At 31.0% G+C, this 20,988-nt stretch overlaps 1 protein-coding gene across 1 annotated transcript in view; it reads left to right on the forward strand.

The window, feature by feature from the left end:
• LOC111054800 (ephrin-A2) overlaps positions 1–19,517 on the forward strand; it is a 203,434-nt gene extending 183,917 nt beyond the window's left edge. Inside the window, exons 3-5 of the mRNA XM_039441847.1 lie at positions 1,686–1,854; positions 6,826–7,029; positions 9,661–19,517. Coding sequence (XP_039297781.1) covers positions 1,686–1,854; positions 6,826–7,029; positions 9,661–9,797 — 510 coding nt within the window. The 3' untranslated portion in view covers positions 9,798–19,517. The remainder of the gene's footprint in view (positions 1–1,685; positions 1,855–6,825; positions 7,030–9,660) is intronic.
• Positions 19,518–20,988: the final 1,471 nt, after the last annotated feature.

Raw genomic sequence — 20,988 nt, forward strand, 5'->3', positions numbered from 1 at the left:
CCTTACTCCCTCCGCCCACAATTCCTTCTCGCGCCATCTTTGTTATCCCCCTTCATATTCTTCTCACTTCCCCCTTTTTATTTTGAAATTTTGAAGCGATCCTTTTCGTCTCAGTCACCTGATACTGGCAGGCACATTAGCTTTCTCGGGCTACGCGTCGTCTATCCCCTTTTATTGTGACCCGTCTATCTCTGTCTCTTTTTCCAGTACCTTTGGGGCCGTCTTTGTTCCTGCAAACTTGCAAACGTTGACTAGGAGTATAGTACTTCCCCTGCCCTCCCCTTACCACATGTCCTTCACACCTATTATTGTCATCGATGGCTTTGTTTTGAGCTGGTATGCCCAATCCCACTTTTGGCCATCTAGCAATCTATTTGGGGCGTGTAATTAAAAGCTGACATCAGACTTGGACGCGATAGAAAGGCAACAGCGGGAGCAACGAGCAACGAGCAACGGGGATCGGCGCTCGTGTCCGCGTCGATTAAGCTTTTGCACCAACATCACCAGCTATCGTCCGACGACAAGACCTGTCTGCCCCAAATAATGCTGTCATAATCAATTTTCCTGTAAAATTATATCGCATACCACCTTATCATACTTCATAATCACATGCCACATGTACATACTTGACGAGTAGGGAAAGAGACCCCATGTAAAACTCTGATTGCTTTTGATCATACTTCAAATCATTCAAAACCACATGTCATCAAGCTTTCTGAAACGAAAGAACGGAGAATACATCGTAATATTCATCCAAAAATGCTGCTGACAGATATTGTCGAAAGAAGAACAAATAAACACGGAATCTTCATGAAGACAACGTTCCACTGACAGATATTTTCATAAGTGAAGTAATGAAAATTTCAAGTTCACTTAAAAGTGATGGTCTTTTATTTCACTTTCATGCTCTTAGACGAGGTAGCCAGCAACGAAACCATATACTTAGTATATCATGGTTCATTGATTGTTATGGATGTTATCAGACGAGTGTAGCCAGTGATGTAGTCACACTTTGGCGACTAAGCTAGTAGGTTTGTCGCTTGCTACCTTGTCTATGTCTAATAAGAGCCTTAGTTTGGTGAGAGTAGCGTTAGTGTATAACAAATCAAAAATGAATGATTATAACAAATTGATGGGGGAGCAATGAATTTTGATGACATAGATGTGTATCTCCACTTTTTTCTCATATTAAATATTACCTATAATTTAAGTAGTTTTCGTATAGTAAGCCTGAAGTACTTAAAGAGTAGTTGAAATTATAGTTTGAGTGGCTGAACTGTTGAGTATTAATATTAAATAATATAAGATATGCTGAATTTAAGTTATATTGAAAGCAACCCGTTAAGAATATGCCGCAGCTGATCATGCATATGGTTTATTCTGAGTCTTAAATACCGCTATACGCTATAATTACGATATAAAATGGAAATGATCGAATAAATGTTATTGAAAAATTAAAAACCAATTCATATTACTGCGTTTAGTAAATTGGTCGCGATATCCTTATTTCTACTGCACTTTTCATTCAAATTTCAGTTGTACTTGATGTTTTTGTTTTGTTACTTGAATTCGTTGATACCTTTTGTATTTTTCTGTTGTAAATTTGATTTAATTAATATATTTCTCGAACATATATTATGTGTTGAAAGTTTTAGTTGGCTAATATGCTGCGTTTTATGTTTCAGGTATCAAAAGAAGAATATGACACTTGCAGGATTACGAATCCAAATCCGCGTATCATAGCAATCTGTGATAAGCCCTACAAGCTGATGTACTTCACCATAACCTTCCGTTCATTTACTCCTCAACCGGGAGGATTGGAATTTCAGCCTGGGCAAGATTATTATTTCATATGTGAGTTATCAAGTTTATTTATTCGCAACTATTAGATCTAATCAGATTTGATCAGCATTAAAATGTAATCTTACTAAAAACCAGAAGTTTTATTTAAGAGTGCTAATTCAAAAAGGTGGAACAAAGTTCTTTTATCAGAGACCACAAGTATTTCATAATCGACAGCGGTTTGAGAATAATAGCGGTTAGGAAAAATGTAGACAGTATTATTCAAATAATTATAGTATGCAAAATCTTACCTGCTTTTCAGTTTAGTTGGAATTTTATTCTATCCTAATCCACTTCCAAGTGATTTTTGTGCTTTTTCTAGAACAAGCAAATCCCTTAAGTAAGATTAACTTGAAACTGTCAGTATTCGTTGAGTGGGAAGAGGTAGTATTATTTTCAAGGAATGCTGACATAGAAAAGTGAACGTCACTGTACCACTGATGGTTATTAAAATACATGTTCAATGCGCTATTGTGTTATTGTTTCGATTGCATGCTTCTATATTCAAATTCAAACTGCAGTAAAATTGAGACTATGGCACACACTAGAAAATATGTATTTAATTTTCACTGAAGTTGAAAGAATGGAAAATAATGATATTCCGTTTACCCAGCTTTATGTGATTATTGGGGATTTCGGGAGTATAACAAGTGATAGAAATACCTCGATTTGAGTGATTGTCTGAAAACAACGAACATGAATAATTGCTATATCGCATGTTACAATAAATAATACTACTCTGTTACTATATCTTCCAAATACAATTGGTTTGTTCTGGTGGACCTGAGAACTAGTCTGAACGAGTCTATTTCAACAACAAACCATAAGTAATAAATGTTTTACTGCCTGTATTAGAATACATCTACAGTCTGCAAACATTTGTTGTCGAATAAAATTGCTAATTCTTAGAGTATGCTTTTTATAGGTGGCGATAAATCCAGTTCATATTCAACCACCAAATCAATAAACGGTTTTAATGAAATTCTGTTGTACTTTTACATGAAGTCACGATCAGTACACATTTTTATTATGTATCCTTGCTACAATATTATATTTTGGATGTATTTTGTCAATTGAAAGATTAAATACCTATGGTTTTATTATTCAATGAGTATCCATTGGTATCACAGATTAATACTGTAATCAGGACTTTCAGGTTTCAGTACTACCTTGAAGTTTGCAATTCACTGAAATTCCCTTTTGAAGTTTTCAAACCGTAAGAAATAAAATTTCATCATAGACTACGTATTATAAGGAACTTATCGAAATGATTGATTTGGGAAATTTGCGAAACAAACATTTTCATCAATCATTGCAATTGCTATTTTTGTATTTTCAACAGTCTTAACTAAAACTTGAGAGGGAAAGATTAATTAAAAGTAAAATATTTTGGCGATGAAAACAAATTCCGAAATAAACATAATCTCTTCAAATAATGATGATTGACGGAGCTGAGTCGGTGTATTGATGTGTTAGACTGCGTAATGATTCATTTGTATTTAAAGCAATCTAAGTAAGTTTACAAAATATGTTGTGAATACACATTGTATTGGATATCACAAGGGTGTAACAGCGATTTCTGTCAGAACTTACAAATTCCCCAGTGAAAATATTCTATAGATGGAAAATTCTCCTGGTCTCTATAAGTGCAGCCAAGGTTCTGTAAATTGATAAACTTGCACAAAACCTACGCATTCTGCATTTATTTGTCCAAGCATCGAAAGTGCTTGAGTATCGAGTAATACCAGTTGAATAATTTGGTAGAACACTTTCATATTTGAATTTTACGTAACATGTTTATCATATCATGAAATGTGATTTATAAAATTTATTCAACCTCACACTTGAATAGTCATTTAATTTAATTAATCCCATTCTCTACTAAAATCTCGAGTATATTACAAGTTTCTGTCAATCATTTTGTTAAAACAGCATTTATTCACAGTAGCCTGAACTGGAGAACTTTTTCATGTTGATACCTTCATATACTAGAATTGTTGGCATGATGAAATACAGTCTTATGTAAATTAAGTAATGTTGTAATAGTTCATTGAAAATTGAGTGAAGAAGTCTCTTCCTCATCCTATGGGAGATAATCAGTTATTTATAGTGATATTTTTGTCCACTACTACCATCTTGGAGAGGAGTTTAAATATGGTTGATAATACAATAGGCTATCTCCGCCAATTATTGTTTGCTATCGTAACTCGCAAAAAATGTAGTTGATGTATCCTAAATAATAATCAAAACAACATAATCTGGACCAGACCATCAACTAACAATCTCATTTAATTGAGAAAACTCATACGAAGTTGAAATATTAACCAACTAATGTAACTAATAATAAACACACCGATTGAAACCTTTAACTAAACCTAAACGTAAACCTAAACCCATCAACTAAAAATCTCATTTAATTGAGAAAACTCATACGAAGTTGAAATATTAACCAACTAATGTAACTAATGTAACTAATAATAAACACAACGATTGAAACCTATAACTGATATCAAACTAAACTAACTAACACAAATCCTTTCATTTTGTTCCAAACAAATCCACCGTCAGAAAAGTAATACCCAACACGATCCTGGTTCTTTTTGTAGTTAACAGAAGAGTCAGTGAAATATGGCATTCACTTGAAAGATGAAAGAGAAGCGATGATTGGAGAAAAGAGGCAAGCAAAGTAGAAAGCACCTCTGCTATTGGCTTATTGGGAAGTACAGGAGAAAAGTAGAATATAATGGCTGATAGTAGTTTGTCAGTACAATCTCAACAATAACATGATACTGATAATCACAAATACACATATTTGAGAATTTGTAAAATTTCAGACTGGTTCCTAACCACTAGTGAGTTTCACTGTCAGCATTGGCTAGATGGAAAGCATTGAAGATATTCATAAGGAATGTTGACAGATTAATTTGAATCTTATGAAGCGAGTGATTTTCAGCTGAATGTCAGTAACATTGGAAGTTGAGTGATGAACTTTGGAAGGAATTATGGACCCTTGACATGTATCTGATTTATTTTACAACATTCTTTACCGTTTGATTGATCTATTTTCAAACAATAAATATCTCCTGTGTATATTTTTTTAATCAAGTACCGGTATTGATTTATTTTCATGTAATATACTCTCTACTCTTTGATTAATTTCAATTCCTCTGTATATGTTGACAAAGATTTATATTTATTCTTCATGGATCTCATATTTTTTCTCCATTTATTGATTTATTTCAAATGGTTTCTTCTGTATCAATTCAACAATTCCTTGACATATAAATTGTGTGTGATATAGAAGACTAAAAAGGTCTAACTTCAACTGATGAAGGATATTTACATTTTCCAAGTATCGATTACGTTTTTTAAGTAGTTTATTTTGCTTCATTCTACTGAATCGATTCATTCTGTGTAATTTCTTTCATAAATAATATCAATTGATACTATTGTTCCCTTTTGTAGGCTATTCATTGACTGATAGAAACTTATAAAATCATTAGCCATCATTCATTACATTTTCTGATAGATCGATTGAAATTTGTATTTAGTTTTAATTGAATTTCTGTAATTATTGATTCATTTTATGTGATCTCTTCTCGATTTGTATATTTTAAAATTAATTCATATTATTTCTTCTTTGTTCGTAGATACATTTTGTTATTTATTTTTGTTCAGTAGCATACATAATTTGTTCTAAGAGATTTCTCGATTCTCTGATGCATCCTATTCTGATTTATTTTTTATTCAATTGTTAATTTTGAACGACCGCTCTTCGATTCATTGATTCATTTAATCTATAGTGAGATTCCGTTATATAGTCAGCATAAAATCTGATCAACATTGGTTTGCTATATCCTTGTCTGTCATTATACAAAGCAGATAGCTCTATCCTTTACCAACTTCACACCGATGCCAAATTGTAAGCTATGAAAAATATGATGAACTATCAATCTCTATAATATGATAGAGATATATTGGAGTAAAAATTGATCATTATGAAAGTTTTGTTTTACTCATTTATTTGTGGATACAATTAATACAAATCATATAAATATTATTGGGAACGAATTACAGGCTTGGCCTAAAACTATTCCATTCCCGAATTTTGAATTTTGATAATATGACTAACATGTCCAAAAAAATAGGTCATGCTTGAAAGTTCAAATTCAATTTTTGTCTAAAAAATATAAATGAGCTAGAAATTAATATATTTTAAATATATTAAAAATTAAAATAAGAATAAATTTAACGGGATAACTTGAATCTACTATCACAACTATCTACTATAGATGGAAGATTAAAAATGACAATACTGTAATTACTTCCACTGATTTTATAACGTGAATCTCACGGTATGAATTTTTTATTTGATTCATTTCATCTATTTTTCTTTATTCAATCTGATATTTTTACAATGTAAACTCTCTGTCTGTCTATTCATTTATTTATCGAATAGAGCAAACAATACAATAGTCAGAAAAGAAAAACTTGCTATTGCCCAAAACTTCTATTTCGTACCTTTTAATTTCTACACCAAATCGTTAATCTTGAAACTACGAATCAGAATAAAACTAAAAAAATCAATAGAATTATAGGCCTAGTACCCTTTAAAATTAATAAAATATTTAAAATATTTACTACCAGTAGTTACGTTACAATTTGTATTCTTGTTTCTTGATATTAATTTTAAAGGGTACTATAATTCTATTTTATAAATACAAAAAGTAGCCCTGAATTCATACATTTGAAAAAAATTCAGATTTAGATAGATTGAATGATGATCTGCTTCAATTGTTTATTTCTTAGTAGTTTTATATTTATAAGGGTACTTGTAATTCTATGTAATTAAACTTTCAAGTAGTCCTAAAGATAATTATATTATTATTTATTAATTTATCTATTGATATGTGACTGACAAGGTTCATGTATTTTTCCATATTTATGATCAATCTAATATATTTTATTAATTTATGGTGACAGGTTTGAGCGAGAACGGTTTGAGTACACCGGGGTTGATCAGCAGCCAGCCGCCCCGCCCGAGTCAGCGTCCACAGACCACCATCCAGACACCTCAGCCCCCTCTGCATCCTCCCCACCACAATCCCAACCCTCCTGCCACTCCACAGCAACCGCACCCCGTCAAGCCGACCACTTCTTTCGTCAAGCCCACCACTAAGAAAACAAGTAAGTATTTCCATCAACTATTACTTATTAAATCAATAAAACTCTATAATGTTATCAAACAATTCTTTGAATAGCTTGAATTTTTTCAAGGTTACAATCGTAGTGATTTGATAATCATATGTCATAAATCAGTTGTTTGAATTATTCTAAATCATGAGAAAGTTTGTTATTTTATCTCAGTTTATTTTAGTCAATAAAAGCCATTATTCTATCTCTTCAATGGTCTGTATTTATTACAATTTTATTTCAACTGTTTCAAAGGAAAATTGATAAAATCAACTCAGCCTTTTGAAAGGATCAACATTGACTTCAAAGGACCCCTGCCATCATCAACTAGAAACAAGTACATCCTCACTATTGTGGATGAATATTCGAGATTTCCCTTTGCCTATCCCATCCCTGTTGAGACATGTCATCAGAAACAGTAATTCAAAATCTCAATGACTTATTCACCACATACGGCTATCCTTCATACATACACACTGATAGAGGGACCATTTTTCTATCAAAAGATGTCAAAGATTACTTAATGTCCAAGAGTGTAGCTACCAGTTCCACAACACCTTACAACCCTCAAGGTAATGGACAGGTGGAACGCTACAATGGAATAATTTGGAAGACAATCCGTTTAGCCCTACGGTCCAGGAACATGGATACTTCTCACTGGGAAAAGGTACTCTTAGAATCACTAAGCAGCATTCGCTCGCTTCTCTGCACGACCATCAATTGCACACCTCACGAGCGAATGCTCATTCATCCTCGTAATCCCACATCTATGACAAACTTGCCATCCTGGCTGATCAACGCCAAGGAGGCATGGATGAAGACCTTTGTAAGACGCAGTAAGCATGATCCTGAAGTTGAAAAGGTAGAAATTATTCATTTGAACCCTCATGTCGCTCAAGTAAGACTTTCTGATGGAAGAGAAGTTTCTGTCAACATTCGTAGATTGGCCCCGGTAGGTTCCACTACTGGGAGGGAAGAATGATATGATAATCATATGTCATATATCAGTTGTTTGAATTATTCTAAATCATCAGAAAGTTTGTTATTTTATCTCAGTTTATTATAGTCAATAAAAGCCATTATTCTAGCTCTTCAATGGTCTCTATTTATTACACGTAGTAAATTTATAAACATAAAATCACAGTAAGTCTGGATCACAGTGAATCTAGAACCACAGTAAATATAGAATCAAGTTTTTGTCAGAACCAATACTTGTATTTTTCCAGTACTAGTATTCTCCGAATGGAATTAAAATACTGTAAATAATTTTATATAAACACCACTTACACATTTCAATTATTCCAAATAATTTATCATAAATTTAACCAAATTAAGGGCCCGGCCACACAGAGAGCGATCTGCGACTGTTATGAAGTTATAGATGTAGTTATATAATATATCCTATTAAGACATAACCTATAGGATCGCAGATCGCTCTCTGTGTGGCCGGGCCCTTAATGTGGTTAAATTTATGATAAATTATATGAAATAATTGAAATGTGTAAGTGGTGTTTATATAAAATTATTTACAGTTTTTTAATTCCATTCTGAAAATACTAGTATTTGAATTATTAAAAGTAATCTGAATTATTATCTGAATTGTTAAAAGTTATTATTGAAATTAATTAAAAAGTTATTATTAAAATTATTAACCAGTATCTGAATTATTAATAATACTTCATTGAAAACACATTACACATGTTTTGTCACACCCTCTTCTAAGAACACAAATCAGTAGTTGCATTATCTGAATAATAGCAATTTGTTATTAGAATACATTTTAAATAATTGCTGAAAAAGGACGACGTTGCATTTTTCTGTTATGTCCACTTCTAAGAGAACAAGTCGATGCTGCATTATTTGAATCGATTTTAATTGAATGTGAAATCCACATTATATTGTACTACAATAATCCACGAAAGAGCTTTGTGTGTGATAATTATCATCGAATAATAAGTGAAGTGTTGGGGAGAATATATTATGTGTGTTAAGCTGTGTACAAACTTGTATCATAAGCTGATCAAAAGTGTAAGGTGTGGGTTTGTGGCGCATAAGTCTGTACAGAGCTTAATAATTCGCAAATATTTTTCCCAAAACTCAAAAGATGGGTGTAGCTTTCTATCTCTTTCGACAAAGTTACCTTTCTGTACAATTCACATAAATTGATATTTCTTGATAAATTCGATTTATTTGATAAATGATGACGCCGACAGATACATACAGTACATTATTTAGAGAAGCATAAGTGGGAAATTGCTCAAAAATTCTTCTCTTATTTCTAGATTTTGTCTCATAAATCACAATAACATTAATTTGACAATTTGTGAGTCACAAATAGTCTATTTAGTGTTGGATTGTGGTTTCTAATGTTGTCCTATATTTGTGTTGCATAATGTATATTTTTCAATCAATAATTTATTTAATTCACACGTCAATGTGAATTAATAATTTTTAATAGATAAATAATAATAATAATAATAATTAATATTCATGATTATGAGAAAATATCAAAGGTTGCAACCAAGCATGGTTATCAGTGTACTGTAATACATTGGTTTAAAATTAACATTACCAACACATTATTGTTTGTTTCAACGAATTATTCTATGTATGTTGTATTTACAGACGATAATGATAAACTGCAGAACGAGGTTGTCAAAAATGAGGAGCTAACCTACAATAAGGCTCACAGCGTGACGTTTTTGGCCAACTTGTGGCTGTATGCGCTGAGCTTGGGTGTCACCTGGCTGCTCAGGCGATAGAGCTGCACCTGCAGCTTCGAAAATCAGCTGACTCAGCTGAAAACAGCGCCAGACCACGTGACCCTCTCACCAACAACCCCTACTATGGCCTAAATAGACTGGCTGACGTGTATCAAATTATATTATTATTATTATTATTACAATGTGTCGAGTAAAGTGGTATCTCTGCCAAGTCGAGAGATTTGATTTGAAGCAGAACTGTTGTCGCGTGTCGAGATAAAATGATAGAAGCACCGGGTCTCTTATGGTACGAGCACCGGTCTGAACGACTGAGAATAGAGTTTTTAAATTATTAATTTATATGAATTTGATCTAAATAGAAAAAACACTCGATGTAACTTATTTTATTCTTCTAATGTAATATTATGTTTTAATTATATTATATATATTATGTACTTTACTTGCGATGAATGTGAAAGAGTTGTTGATGGATGATGATGATAATATATATTATATATCTTCAGATGTGTCAATCAGTTTCTTCAAAGTAGGATGTAGTTGATATTTATTGAATGTTGAAATTTAGTACATTTAATAACATGGTTGTTATCTGACCGGTACATCACTTTTGTTCACTCATCTCCTTGAGCATAAAACACACATTTAATCTCTGATCTTGTAGTGCAGGTCACTCGATCTTAACGGGCGTCAACTATAACGGGTGTCAAATACAATTAACACCTATTGCTATTGTCCTTATCGCTTGTAAATAATCATTTGATGTGAGTATATTAATATAAGTTATTGTATTCATATAACATTTGGAATAAAATGTTGCATTTAATTGTGATATATGATTTAGTGTAGTTACCTTATAAAATTAGGATAGGACGACGATAATAATATTAATAATTACTTATTGACTATGTATCATCAATACTGTGAATCACTTCGACTTCTTTCATGTTCCAAGTCTCATTGAGATTCCTCCCACTTTCATTTTTCCATGTATTATTCAATGAATATATTTTCGTAGTGCCACTTCTCCCAGTTCCACAATTCCAAAATTCCACTTTGAATTTTGTAACTAAATGGTTTGTCTTGTACTCATCTACTTTTTACCACTTTTTTGGTTTAATTATCTCAGTAAATAGTTGAAGGCTTCAATTCGATTGTAAATATTCTCAAACAGTCTACTAACAGATTTATATACAACGTTGAACGTTTATTATTAATTCAAATCTTTGGTAAATACTACAACGTTTTAATTCAATTACAGTTTCAAACAAACAAAAAGACTGATTTAGATTTTCATATTTAAATTCGAGATTGTTGTATATTTTCAAATCATTTAGAATATTCCAAAATAAATGGGTAGTTTTTATGTTAGAACTCTGAATTTAAATCCAGAATTTATGCTTCAGTTGGTTTATGGATATTCCCAATTGAATTCTTTAGAAGTATAGGATGGTCGCCTTCAACATTTCGTTCAAATCATTTTATACATTAGCTTCAGTGGGGATACTGTTCAGTGGGGGGATGCTGGAGCTTCAAATATATCTTGATGCTGGGAGGAATCACTGTCAAAAATCGATGATGTGTTGTAGTCTTCAAATACATGGAAGCTTCTAGCGGACATTATCCCCACTGAAGAGTATATTTGAAGATGATGTATACGATATTTGGCCGTTGTATTCGACGGTACAGGAATTCAGTCATTCAAATCACTATTCTAACAAATCGCTTCTGCTGTCGCCTATGAGGTGCTTGAAAAAGTCTTGATTATTTTGAAACAACAGCTTGGAAAGTTGAACTTCCCTACAGATTTTATCTGGATTCAATAACCCATATTTGACTTTGCACTCTGCCAAATGTTGATCCAAGTAGGTTCGAATTCGTGTCAGTTCTGTTGAAATGTTCTGTCAAACTTCAGCCGAACTGACAAGAATAGAAACAAACCCACTCTACACCAAATACTTGGATCAGCATTTGGCAGTATGCAAAATAAAATATGTTTTTTTTATCCAAATCAAATGTTCGACACCGCATTAGGGAAGTTTAACTTTCCAAGTTATGGTTTCAAAATATGCAAGACTTTTCTCAAGCAACACAATACTAATAGGTGACATAGCAAATGTGGTTTGTCGAGATAGTGATTTAATGCGTTGAATTTCCGTAGCTTCGAATATTATAGTAAAATCATCATATACATAATCTTGAAATATACTCTTCAGTGAGGATGCGTTCATCTAGAAGCTTCCGTGTATTTGAAAACTGCGGACATCGATTTTTGGAAGCGCTTCCTCCTAGCATCAAGATATATTTGAAGCTCCATCATCCCCACTGAAGAGTATATTTGAAATGAATAAATTTCATATTATGAAGTAGCTCTAACGATGCTTTTCTGCTGTTTCAACTTATTTATACTACTGGTCACTCAATAATATGCTTTAATATTACATTTTCTTTCTGAGTCCCACATTTTATGATTTACATTAATTGAAAAAGTACCATTATTCCAATAACTCATCGATATTATTGAAACAAGAAATCAGAATTCCATCTTGATAAATGCGTAGAATACTCTTGAAACAATCTAATTTCCATATGATCACACTCCATTGGAACCATCAAGCATTTGTAAATATCTCTGTACTATATGATTATTTTGTGATTGATGGTATGTAAATTGTTTTATGAATATTTTTCTTGTACATGAATTATGTAATCATGTTTCCTAATATTGAAGGATATAATATAAGTGTAATGAATATAGATTGGATTATATATATATATAATTAATTGTACTGATAGCGAAGTGATTTTCGTGTATTGTAACTACTGTTTGTTGTCACCCTGCATAGAGGTCGAGTTGAATGACATTCAATTTAACTGTTTTTTTTTTTACTTATGAGATAAAGTAATGGCATTGAAGTGTTTTAATGCTCAAGGATTAGGTCTGTACTGGTCAAGTGTACGATAGTATAAGAAACTTGTAAAAATAAAATATGCAGCTGTATTATTGGTGTAGTGTGCACTATTTGCTAGAGATTTATTAACCGTGAATAAGTTTCTCAAACTGAATTATGAGTTCAGTGATTATTCACTCCGAATTATTTTGAAAAGTATAATATTATTCTTTGACACACACATTGACATAACAAAAGGATTTTTAAACGTTTAAATTTCTTGTTGATCACTACAACAAACATTTTGTATAATCTATTGTGTGAAAGTATGTATGATGAGACTTTCCTGAAATCTAAACTAAGTAACTTTGTGTAAATATATTCCTTTCCATTTATTAATAGATATTCGTTGAATAAATCTAGCTTGAATGTATTGTTTGTTTGTGCTGAATTCTAACATGATTTTTGCGTGTGTGTTAGTTGAATGTATTGAGGTAAACAATTTGTTTCTAAGATATTTAAGAGTAGGTACCCATTCAATTGCTTACAGCAGTTGAATATCCTCCAATATCTTTTTTATGAAATTTGTATCCCACAATCTATCCTCCACATGCACAATTCCATTCAGAGAGCCAAAACTTTGAAAGTTTCCCCCTCAAAGAGTTGACATTTTGAAATATCTGAGAAGCTTATAATGTGAAACTAACCTTTCCCAAAACACTTTGAAAATACAGTAGTTATACTGAACCTTCATGTTTTCTAAAATATTGAGCAAGTCTTCAAGTGCTTAATCGTTTTGGTGCTTCTTAGTCCACTTGTAATGAACTGAATTTGAAAATTGTCAAAGTTTTATACATCTATTTGGTGTGCCTTATCTGCCTTAGGCTCAATTTGGCACGGAATAAAATTTCTACATCAGTCTCTCTCCCTTCCAAAATGATTCCATGAATCATTGAATATTTCTTATTGAATTTCTCCCTTGATCCTCCATCAAATTAAAACTTACAAGGAAATTGCTCATTCGAGAAAACTTTTCACAAATATCAATCATTAATTGATAATTATTTTCTATATTGCATTTGTCTCAGTTCCTTCCAATATTTTACTCCTTATTTTTACATTCCATTACTTCACACGTAACTAAATTGCGGTATTTATAGTAGGCCTACTGCCCAAAATTAGTTATTTTTCAATGGAGTAGAAGAATAGAGTAGAAATTAATCCATGTAATAGAAGAGTATTCTCAGTTAAAAACTTCCATTATTTAAAGGAGAATTAAAGAGAATTTTAACTATTTTAATAAATAATAGATCTTATATCATTTTACAATTTAAAGAAGTTTGATGACTGACTCAAATTGAATTTTTCAAATGTATTACAGTTTAATTAAAGTATTTGACAGCTCAAATCAAAGAATGGAAGTCTTTGATTTTGAAAAAATACTTATCGGCCCAATATCTGATACACTATTTCCTAATGATTGTTCCATTGTGCCATCCCTATTTTTATTTTTATTCTTCATTTTTTGAAACATTAGAAATAAACCCAGTAGCTACTGATGGCTTGTAGCAATACAGTACAAGTAGTATCACTGATTCTGGTATTGGTGTATCATCTATCTAATTCTTAATCTTCATTTTCAAAGTTCATGTTTGAATTATATTATGCTTTTAGTAAGCCAATGTATGATCATATGTTTTATAATTTTTGTTTTTGTTTGAGATGCTACTATTTCGTAGTAGATTCGTATTAGTTCTATATTCTTTCAACCAAAAGTAGATATTATTTCGGTAGTTTTTCCTCTCATTCTCAATATTTTTCATTTGGAAAACTTGTATTCTAGTTGAAAATTTGACAAAATTTATCTTATTGGTATGTGTATAAATTCATTAATGAAGAGTCGGATGTCTTTTGATATAGAATACTATGGCTATAAACATGATGTACATTCACAACTCCCTTGTGATATTAAACATTTTTATTCTTTGATATCCTCAAATTGAATCGAATCCAAGTCATCCAAAAATTATCAAAAAATTTTAGAAAAATTCATTATCATTTCGATCTTAATTGAAATGAGACAGAATTGATTTTTTAGTTTTTGTAACACATGAATTATTGTGTAAATTATTTTCTCCTTGACATTTTAGTTACAATTAGTGAATACAGTCAATAAACTATTTGTGGAACAGATCCTTGGACACATATTAGTTGGTGTTATTGAAATGTTTCCTTTTTAAAGCTTCTCAAGAGTACCCATTTCACCAACCCCTGCCTAAAAATGTTTCTGACTATATCTCAATCAATTCTGATTTGAACTGCTGTACTCCTACTTATGGTTTCACATGTTGAACTGACTTGGAATAAGAGTGTTGTTTTGTAAAGAGTTCTAACCAGCTTTTAATGGTTTGAAAATTGAGCCTAAGTTAATCGGTAATCTTGATAGTATGTAACAATTACTGGTACTTAGTAGTAGATCATAATTAGGTATTTTCTGACGTGTATGTAACAGCAATCACTCTGTACATGTAGGATACTCTCTCAATTTTAATGTTTTGCTAGTAATTGTCTCAAACGCCCGAAGTGGATTCGTTTGTAGACTATTATATAATGTAAAGTAAATATTATGGATGTTCCCTTGAATTCCCTGTGTAATATTGATTCAAATATTCGTGTATTTTACAAGTTCACTGTTGTAAAATAATTTAATCTCAGTCTCTATTCCAATTGACTATTGTTAGTTACTGTTTCCCTTAATAAAATCGATGTATCTTATTCAATGAACCGAGTTCATTTGTGATCTCATTCTTTTATTTTTTCTAAATCATGCATATTTATATATACTCGATATTATTCGTTCCAAATATCCATAAAGTATGTGCAAAATAGATAAATGCTCATTTTTGTATTATTCGGTGTGACTTTTCTGGTTTCTGACTATTGCAGTATGTATTTTAAACAGTAAAACATGTGTTTAAAGTCAATAGTCCAACTTCAAATCTCTCAAATAACTCCTTTTAAATTAAATAATTTATGATTTTAAAAAAATTTAACTTGTAATTATTTAAAAATTATTATTTATATTTGAAAGAATATTTATTATTTGATGAACAATCACGTCTATATTTTATGTATTTAAATGTGATTCATTTCTATAATAAATTATATAATATGTAATATTGAATTTTTACTGTTTGTCAGTTCCTAGCATTGGAACAATATTTTGTATTCAACAATATGAAGAAAATATAAAAAAAAGTTTATAAATAAATTTTATTGTAGATAGATTATTCTAATAATTATTTTATGATCCGAGTTTCATTGGAGTTATGCCAGAAATGTGGGATCACATGTAAGAAACATAACGTTCAAATTTAAAATCAACACTATCAATCTGATTCGATTCTTCAATGATCTTGAATTTTCTATTTGAAGAGCCATGTGTTTTTTCCTTCTTTCTCAATAGTGAAATTGTTTTTGATTTTAACATTTAACTTGAATAATCATTATCTCTACATAATATATTGAATCTTCTTGTTACTTATTCAATCAACTATTTTTTTACTGTGCTCATATGAAGAAAATGTTATAAAATGGAAGTTCACCTGTAAACGCATATAAACTCTGAATATTTATCGTATTTGGGCAATGTACATAGATGTATGTTTATCCACGACATTTGATGGGAAATCTAATTGTTCGTCTTTCTATAGTACTATGTGAGAATCCATCCAACTTTATCGATCGATATCATAGATATGTAGCTAATTTTCTTGAATTAGCAAATTGTAAGCTAAATTTATTTCTTATGCGCCTTCTATCCATTAATACTTATTCTACTTGTTTCATCACTTGAACAACACTGAGAACTTTCGCCTACATTTCGAATTAGGTTAACTTTTATTTTTGTATGAATGGCCATTTTTTTGACAATAATATTGTACCATCTCAGCGTATTTCATATGTTCAAAGTTTTTCCTTGGGGTTTTGGAAGAGCTCAAACAAATTTTTTTTCAAGAAAGTTAGTTGCAAACAGACCGTAAATTTATTCAAGCTTTCGCACTTCAAAATCACAAGTATTGTGGGTTTTTCACCTATTTCAATAGAATGAATATAATATTGATTAATTCAAACTGGAGGAAAAATGTACCGAACAGTCTACATATTATAGAAAAAAAATGCAATTGCCGACTATATTTATTTTTTGAATAATCGCTGGGATGGATTCTTAGTGAAAGTCTATTAGTCCATAAAACGTTTGTTGAATTCTCAACATTCTATTAAATGAGTATTTTCACTAGACGGTATTGGATGTTAATCATTTTAGAGGAAACGAGTGCAAAATGTAAAATGTTCAACTTTATTCTGAAAACAAAAATAAAATTTATGTACTGTATTTGATGGTATGGTGCTATTGTTAAATTTTTTCAGAAATTCTCTCTTGCAACTATTAATGTGTTCAGTGGTAGAAATTGACTTATATTTTTTAGGGATTGCTTAAACAATAATAATGTATGGCCATTTTTTTGGATACTAGAAATGAGGATGGATCTCCGATAAATTGTCGGATGTTAAATGTCAATAAATTAGAAAATGCAATTATATTGTATTTTCAGTATTGGGAACTATAAATTGAACTTTTGATGGTTTATGTGTCTAGATATGCCTTATATTATAGCTGGAGTTTGTTTAAATTTGAAAGTCGAAATTCTAATATGTTCCTCAATAAATAATATGTGAACTGACTATAAGAATAGTATGTCAGTACTTACTTGAAATTGGAGTAAATAGATGACACAAATTGACAATTCGATGATGTTACTATATTACTTTTATGTTTATTCGTTTTGCTATATCGTCAAAACTTGTTATTTTTGTAGATTGATATTCATGGATTTTATATATCATAATATTCAAACTAGGCTACAGATAGATTTAATGTAGCACAAATCGAAAAAGCACTTTACTGTTAATTTGGGTAGGGTTCCCAATTGATTCATGCCAATATATTTGCTTCAATGAATTTCCTTGTTCATGCAACTTTGAAAATAATATTGAAATGAGATTGTATAGTGTTAACATTATTTTTTTTCAACAAATTATGTCATTATGTGGAAAACAGCTACATTAGAAATATGCGAACTTTGCTCTCAACGAATAAAATTAAAATATCAGTCACTGTTTTCAACTGGCAACAATGCATATTATAGCACAAGCATATTTTGAAAATGCATTAGCACATTATTGAGTTGAAGAGGTTCAGAGAGGGGAAAGACATTACTTTAATAAAAAAGGGTATAAGCAAAACAGAATGAAAATTAGAAATTATGAAGAGGTCTCAAATGAGAATAATTTCAAAGAGTTTTCAGATTGTTATTGCAAATAATTAACTACCTTTCGGTAATCAATAAGAGGTTGAAAATTGTAGTACTCACTTGTAATGTTTCCTCGTGCTTCAACTGATTTTATAAATTTCCCAACATTTCAGAAAATAATTTATCTATACTGCAATTGATAGAGTGATCATACTACTCTTGAAATTAGTTCCTTCTGTTGATATTTGAGCTTCATTCAAGTGCAGAAATAACTGAATAGAAGCTTGATTATAATTTATCTTTACTGCAATTGATAGATTGATTATACTACTCTTGAAATTAGTTCCTTCTGTTGATATTTGAGCTTCATTCAAGTGCAGAAATAACTGGATTGAAGCTTGATTAGTTTTTATTCATCATTTTTGCTCTCTAAATTCTGAAAATTGTTTTTTTTTTAATACCTAGCTTTAGTTATGTAGTTTCTTTTATATTGGAATTGTATTTACTCATTTGAAATATCGAGATCCACCAACGATTGTTTCAAGTAAGTCGTATGGTCGGAATTTGTACATATAAAATAGAATATAACGCGTATGAAAAAAGAGCTGATTTTACATGTGCAATGCATAGCACTATGCTCAATATAAAACTCGAGAATTTCGTAGTGGTATTGTCATTTGACAAATACTAAATACTTTTTTCAATTCATCGTGTTTCCTCTCGTATTTTCTCCATTTACAGTATTGTATTTGTAGAAATCCACTGTGCATCAGCGATGCATATCTTCTATCTCTACTTGTAAAATATATTTGAAATGAAACAATGTACAGCCTATAGTTGAATAAGATATCCTACAGTTGAATTCATCAGAGAAATATTTACATTTATACACGTCTAATGAAAAGCCATTATGTATTGCAATCTCAAGTGGAGCATGTTTTATCTTATTCGGTGCCATTTTCTTGTAAATATAAATAGAACGATAGTATTGAAAATTAGATTAAAATGGTTTTCTGTTGAATGTTTCACTGAAGGCACTATCAACCGACATCTTTTTAAAAACCGTGACTGTGATGAGGAAATTGTTATAATAACTAATGAAAAAAGATTTGCAACCATGAATTTAGTACAGTAATTGTAACATGGTGACACATTATTTTGTGCAAAATTGATATGTATTAATAATAACATTGCTTACCGTATCCCATTTCAATAGCCATTTTCACAGTCTGAGGAAAACAGTAACAGAACAGAACAGTATAAGTAGCTGCTCCAGTAAACGGTGAACTCCGTAATGACCTTTTTGTCTCTTGTGGGTCTATTGAGTGTTATTATTCATACTATCTGTGGTTTTCGTCAACGTAAAATCTACAAAGCGATTTACCAATATATTTCTTTCTTGAATGTGGAAGATGGGGAAAAAACATCTACATACTCTATGTTGAACTCTGTTGTAGGCAATTATCAAGCACCTTAGTCATTACACTAAGCTACATTATGGAAATGTTAATTTTATAACTGACTTTTGTACAAAATAAATAACTGTAATGTATGAACTTGGTCGAGTTTTATTTTGTTGAATAATTCCTATTTTGTATTTCTAAGATTTAGTACAGTTTCCAAAGTAATATTTTCAGAAGAATGATTTATCCACACTTATATAAAGGGCAATAAAATTGATTAACTGGTTAATTATCATTCAATATTTCCACTTGAAAACAGAAAGGATTGTATCACATATTTTTAACGAACTTTATGTTGACAAAACCATGTTTTTTAATAAATTACAGTAGGATGTGAAAATATTCCTTTGGATTGTTATTAAAAATATAAAACTGAGTATCTTTTTAAATTATTTCGTCACATGTTTCGGCTACTAATGCCATTTTCAAGTCGAAACATTAGTAGCCAAAGCTTGTCATGACGAAATAATTTTTAAAGGTTACTCAGATTTATATTTTTAATTATATTCAAAAGTAGTCCTGTGGACTGCTCTATTTAATTAAGAGGAATGTTCCCGTTCGGAAAAAGGGCTTAAACAGGCACTTCATTCTTTTCTGTTTCGGACACCATTTTCCAACCGATGATCATGAAGATGGTAACAAATTGATCAGGAAGATTTGGAAATCTTGCGCCTTATCTCCAAATTTTTATATTACGTACCAAATCGCTCAAACTATCAGGAATGATACTACTTGAGAGGAACTTGACGATCCTATGAGAGAAGGAACTTTGTCTCCCATATTGCTTAGAGGTCTATGTCTGTAATAGAATATAGATTACAGATTTTTTGTGATATTGAAATAAATATGATTGCTGAGCGAATTGGCCCTCTCGTAGGAATAGCATTCAATGGGGTAGTAGTTTTCAAACTCTCCTGAATCCCTCATGTTCGACAATAGATAAGGCCTCAAAGTCTTTACAAATCCTTCAATGTTGTTTTCCATCACGAACTGCTTATTATTAAGGAACTGTTAGTTTATTCAATTTGTTACTATTATTAGAAATAATGAAGAAATTATATCCTCATTCATAATATCATAGATAATCAAACCATTCCTTAGCTAATGTCAATCCTCTATTTCCGTTATTATAAACTTCCCTCCATGACAATACTGTGAGAATCAATGCAGTATCATCAGCAAATGATATTCTTGTGGAATTTGGCATATTCAATTTTAAAAGATAAATATATCATAAATAATAAGGAAGAAAGGACTGTTCCTTGAGGTAAGCTAAACTTAGTCAAGCCCCGTGTATCGGTTTTATTATTAATGATCATGGAGGATAGAACACAAATCGTGACCATTATAATAAAACCGATACAGGTGGCTTGACTAAGTTTGGCTTTCTTCAAGGAACAGTCCTTTCTCCCTTATTATTTCTGATATATTTAAACGATATTTTAAAATTGAATATGCCAAATTCCATAAAAATATCATTTGCTGATGATACTGCATTGATTTTCACAGGATTGTCATGGAGGGAAGTTTATAATAATGCAAGTAGAGGATTGGCATTGGCTAA

Source organism: Nilaparvata lugens, chromosome X (genome assembly GCF_014356525.2).
Source record: "Nilaparvata lugens isolate BPH chromosome X, ASM1435652v1, whole genome shotgun sequence".
NCBI lineage: Eukaryota > Metazoa > Arthropoda > Insecta > Hemiptera > Delphacidae > Nilaparvata > Nilaparvata lugens.